We start from the raw sequence: 5,703 nt of genomic DNA, 5'->3' as shown, positions 1-5,703 counted from the left end.
CTAGCCAGGGGTGTGACTAGCAGGAGGGGAGCAGAGGTGGGTGACAGGTGACAGCACCAGACCTCGGTTCTTTTGTTTTCGGCCTCCCCAGGTGGACGCAGACCAGCCACGAGCCCCAACGGGAGACCAGCCTGGCTCTGTTCAGGGCTTGCGACCCAGACTTGCTGCCCTGGCGGGAGTGGGTGGCGCCCCGGCGAGGGGTGCCAGGAATGGGGCCCGCCAGCTGGCTGGGGCTCTCCTGCGGCCGCAGCCGCCCCTCCCCTGGGCCCATGGCAGCGGCGTCCTTGGCGCCCGTTGCAGGCGGAGCGGCTGCGGCACCTGGGTGCGCTGGGCCACGGGCGGCGCCGGCGGGGAGCGCTCTGAGCAGCCGAGCCGGCCGGGCAGCGAGGAGCTGCTGACGGCGGCGGAGAAGCGGATCGTGGCGCTGCACCGGGAGGCCTGCGCGGTGAGTCCCGCGCGCTTCCTGCTCGGGCCCGCAGGGCGCTGCTTGTGCAGCCGCCTCACCGCTCCGGGCTGCTCCCGCGGGGCTGGCGGCGCCCCAGGCTGGGGCTCCCGGCGGACCCGCTCCCCTGCTGCAGCGGCTAATGAGCGGCCCGGGGCTGCTCAGTGCCGCGCACGCTGGCAGCTTTGCCTGGCCCTCTGCAGCCAGCCCCATGGAAGTGCATGGGCAGGTTGGCTTGCCCGGGCCTCTCCCTCAGCCTGAGCGGGGATCGGCCCTACACCGTGTCGCGAGCACCGGCGTGTGGCCTGGAGATGCAGGGAAAGGGGGAGGAGGCGGGCTAAGGCGGCTGCTCTCGGGATCACAAGGAAGAAGTGGACGTGCATGCACAACCGAGAGAGTGACAGGAGCTCCGTGTCCCAGCAACACTTGTGCCACATTAACGATCAGCGACTGTCTTGCCCTTTCAACTTCCTTGCTGTGGCCGGGGGTCCTTTTGGGGTATTTCATAGCGATGGCCTTTCTAGCCCGAACGTCTCTGCACAGAGGTATTGGCACGTGCCTCTGGCCGAGCAGAGGTGGCCATTTGCTCACAAGACGCTGCCTGGCGCAACGGGAACTGTAAAGAGAATAAAGTCACAACACCCCACAGGAAACCAGAGAAGCCTTTCGAGCGCGCTCCCAGTTCCATCATTCTGTAGGGTTGGGGCAAGTCACGGAAGGCCTGGGACAAAGAGAACAATGAAGACAGCAAAAGCGAAATCTTTCCGGAGAGGGGCAGCAGTCCCCAGACAGAAAGCGCCTGCAGCCCCTGAGTGAGCCATGTTACCTGCACACTGGGGACTTACAGCACTAGAACTTAGTTATTGATTATGTCAGGGAGAAATATGTCCAAAAATAACAACGTGGCGATACAATGCAACTCTTGGACGCCCAGCAAACTGCCCGGTGCTGGTAGCCTGAACACCAATGTGTATTTACCCAGCCTCCGGGCCTGACAAACTAGCTTATAGTCCTAGTTTTTATGGAATGCTCGGATGTTTTGCAGGAAGGGAAATATGTCCCGATAACAGCCTCAAGGCAGACAGGGTGCCGACATGTGAAGTGACTCTCTCCTTCCATCTCCAGCTCCGCACTGACATGATTAATAACCGCTCCGCTCCCCTTTGCACGCGGATCGCTGCTGAGCTGGTACCTCAGCTCCCATACCGGAGGGCGGAGGAAAGTGAGGCAGCCTTGTTTTGTTTTGTTTTGTGCAGAGATGGAAGCAACCTGCTGTAATTGTGCGCGGGGCTCATCACTAGCGGTAGGGGCAACATACATTAGACAGGAGCCCACCATGGAAGGCCCATGAGAATCTGCAGTAAATACTGAGTCTGTAGCAATAGGTGGCCTCTGCCTCCTCTACCCCTGCTCTAGACAACGCTTGGCCCTTTCTCTCTTCTCCCACGGATGTGCATCTCCGAGCACCTTGTGCTGCGCGCCTCTCTGCACTGCAACGGCCTCTTCCACCGCCAGCAGTCGCTGAGTTTGCCTGGACAGCCACTGGGCCGATTCTGTTCCGGTTGCGGAGTTTTGCCATTGGCTCCAGCGAGATCGGTCCCAGCAGGAGGTTCCCACTGAGGAATCCCCCATTCCTAGGCAGCTGCCCGCCGGAGGGTCAAATGGCAGTTGTAGGCAGTCAGCATGGTTACAGTAAATGACCTTAACGTGGGCATGGAACTGTCCCGCGGCTAGATTTCCCACCTGCCTTCCCTTTCGCAGGCGGCTTGCTCTCTGCCTTTGCCGCCATTAGCGATGGCTGATGTTTAGCAGGTTTTCTGGACCCGTTTTAAAAATACCTTTGGGCTTCGCTTCTTTGTGTTAGTCCGTCCGGTATCTCAGGGGCTGCAGGCAAACACCAAGGCATGTGCCCCTTTACGGATGCACAACAGAACAGGGAAGCAAAGGACTTGATTCGCCTACCACTTTTGAAATGTGCAGCTCCAGCTTAACTCAGGGAGCGTTATCTTTGCTCTCCAAAACGTAGGAGTGACGTATTTGAACATTTTAAAGCTATGTCCATACTGGCAAAGACACGATCCAAAACCCTGGCATCTTAACATTTCCGCTGGCTATAAGCATTGTTGCAATTGCAAAGGTCACTTGCCGGAAATGACAATCAAAAAGTGACCTAAATATTAAAAAGTGGTATCTTGCTACCACACAGCTTTGTCCAGCAGCAGAGGCGGATGCCAGCCAAGTATTTACGTTCCCTCCAATATAAAATAGTTTAACAGTTGCACCATGTTTGCAAATTGCAGTTATACTTTTTAGCGTCAAGGCTGGCGTGATGAAAGTTGCTTTTGATCAAGCAGCACTTGAAAGCAGCAGAAGGTGTCAACATTTTATAACCATTTAAAAAATAATTTACAATGTAATCAAAACTCAAGAACATTTAGAAAGGGAAAAGAATGTGGCATAAAAAAGTCCAAAAGTGACTAAAGTGAACAGGAAGAGTATAAATGTCACATTCACTTAAACCCTTTTCTGGAAGCATAAATACAGCATCATACATTTACACTTTCTTATAATTCGACGTAAATGCATCTGCAACCTGGGAGTGAAAGTCAATTTTCTTCTAACGAGTTTAGAATAGTTTAGAGAATATATAAAATATCTCTAAGGAAATGAATGGCGAAGGCTGAATCTATGGCTATGTTAAAATATGCACTGCTGATGCTCTATTACTTCCCCAAATCTCTTTATTTGTCAGTTCTGTCTGAGTTACAGAGTATAAGGGTCAGATTATAATAGTTGAACTGGTTTTAGTTAAGCAGTTCGATTTTAGGGAGATAATGTCAAAGCACTTCCCGTTTGAAACCACAAAGAAATGAAGACTATATAGAATTGAGGTTGACTCTGTTTTGGGTGGTTCTTTTTAAGGCTGGCCTGCAAAACTATGTGGATCCAGTTACTGGCTATTTAGTGTTCACCAAAGTTGCCCACTTGCAGAGAGGTAAATGCTGTGGTTCTGCATGCAGACATGTGAGTATGAAATCCTTGCTTTGCAGCATTAAAATAACTTAGAAAAATATTTTAAATGCTGGCATTAGGAAAAGCTAGCAAGCTATCTGGCATGATTCACTGTGAAATTTAGACTAGCCAAGGACAATAAGTCCAGGAAAGGTCACTGAGGGATTTTCTTAACGTTAAAATAGAATGCTGCAACATTTCAGGTTAACATTATCTCCTTGAACTGCTAGGAGAATTTCACAGGAGTTATTTAATAGACTGTTGTTTTATATAAGTCATGTTCTCGTTGGCAAGTGCAAGAGACGAGAGAAAAGAACCAGCATGTCAGAAAGTCTATTCCGAGCAAACTTTCTCCTTTTAAAGAAATGAGCTAACATAACCGAGATATTTTGCCACAAATGTAGTTTAGTTTTCTATAATTATGTTGAAGGGTCTGTTTTCCAGTCTGACTGAGAAGTATCAAAAGATGTGGGGTACGGTGGAATATTGTGTGATTTTTATAATAATAGGACTTCCTGTTGGTATTTTCTGAATACAATTTAGCAATCAAAGTTGTGCAGTGTGAGAAGGTGATATTTTATATTTTGCACACAGAGCACAATCCCGCGTCCACTGAAGTAAATAGCATAAGTCCCGTAGCTTTCAGTGGCTGACAAGATCAGGCCCATAATAATATGTTGATCAAATTCACTTTACTCAGGCGAGTAGTGTTTGACGCCCCAGGTGGGTAACATATATTTCCCCTTAGTAAATTTAGTTATTAAAACATGCTTTAAAGAACAGCGCACGGGAAAAGGGGGAAGGAGGGAAACAACCGGGTAATTTACAGTTCAAATGTGCACTGCTCACTCCTTTGGCTTCTTAGTTGAAAAAGTTTTCTTATAACACTATTGCAGTGTGAAATTCGTGAGTAATGATGCGAAAGACTCACTCTTTGATGTAAACTCATTAAGCACTTTTATAAAGAGAGAGTCAATTGGTCAGACGTTTGAAAATAAGTTTAAAATGATCGGGAAATGTTTACACTTATTACAGACAACACTGAAAGGCTAGAATGTTATTGTCCTGGCTGCCCCTTTGCCTTGCTAGGAACTCTGTTATGCAGAACAGTTTGCAATAATGCACCAACTAAAGAAGTTTAAGGGGGTGGAGGGACAGCTTGCTGTGGTCAGTCAAATTCTTCGAGTTGGAAGGACATATTTAGGAAATGGTTCTTGAGCACTAATTAGGACCATTTGCTTAGGGTTGCCATTATTTTCCTGCTAGTCTGGAGGGCACACTAGATCAAATGATTTATATAATATAATTAACGATTCTTCTTTAACCGTAGCAGGGTTGAGCTTTTTCTTACTGATTGCTAAGTAATGCAATAATGACTTGTTTTTATTTCTTCTGCAGTGTCCATATGATCAAGCTAACGTAAAAGACCCGTCCAAAAAGAAGCGGTTCAATTCATTTTTTTATACTTGACGATCAGTGCATTTGCCATCTACGATGGAGACTGCAGAAACCTAAGCCAGGATCAGTTCTTTGTGGCTTCGAGTGCATGAATATTGGCATTCCTTTTATCGATGCTGGGTTATTTGAATACATTTCAATTGTAATAAAAACCAAGCTAAACCGTGTGTGCCTGGGTGTTTCAGATGCTACATTATTAGTGATACTCCTTTCCCATTCCTTAGCGTTATAAATCACACGTTACAAACTGAGACCACGATTAATTTCGCTGTAAAATCAAGAATACGGGTGCAGGTAGTACTCAGATTACCATCGCTTTACTTAACACTGCTACTGTATACAGCGTAAATCACTTCAAGAGATGTTGTTGATTTTGGTAGTAAATCGAGGAGTTTCAGTTATTTTTTCTATTTACATCACTGAAGGCCATGTGTAACCTACAAGAATGCCCAAGAAGTGTAATCCCATTGCAAAACGGTTTTATTCTAGCAGTAAGAATTTAAAAGACTATATATTTGTATTTCGTTATATTGTGTGAATCAAAGCCATTCTTTAGAGAAGTCTGTTTGGAGCACAGGCCCATACTGTTTTATCACATCATGCTGACATTCGAAGATCGTTAGATAGGCCATTAAAAAAATTAGTCTGAACTGAAGTACCACTGACACCGAGAGTGGCATTAAACCCAGATCGAACCACAGCATCGAGCTTTCGCCTCCATCAATTCCTCCGCCACTCTGGTCCAAGGAGAATGAAGACAAATGTGTCGTTACCAAGTCCATCTGCCATTC

At 47.4% G+C, this 5,703-nt stretch overlaps 1 protein-coding gene across 1 annotated transcript; it reads left to right on the top strand.

Annotated features, from left to right (window-relative positions):
• Positions 1 to 209: 209 nt before the first annotated feature.
• On the top strand, positions 210 to 5,077 carry C8H1orf53 (chromosome 8 C1orf53 homolog). The gene is given in 5 exon segments (XM_045026349.1): positions 210 to 253; positions 255 to 293; positions 295 to 445; positions 3,365 to 3,466; positions 4,853 to 5,077. Coding segments are annotated over 5 exon segments (408 nt in total). The 3' UTR covers positions 4,925 to 5,077.
• Positions 5,078 to 5,703: the final 626 nt, after the last annotated feature.

The sequence above is a fragment of the Mauremys mutica genome, chromosome 8 (assembly GCF_020497125.1).
Source record: "Mauremys mutica isolate MM-2020 ecotype Southern chromosome 8, ASM2049712v1, whole genome shotgun sequence".
Taxonomy (NCBI): Eukaryota; Metazoa; Chordata; order Testudines; family Geoemydidae; genus Mauremys; species Mauremys mutica.
The sequence above is the reverse complement of the archived record's forward strand: the minus strand, read 5'-3'. Positions and strand labels throughout refer to the sequence as shown.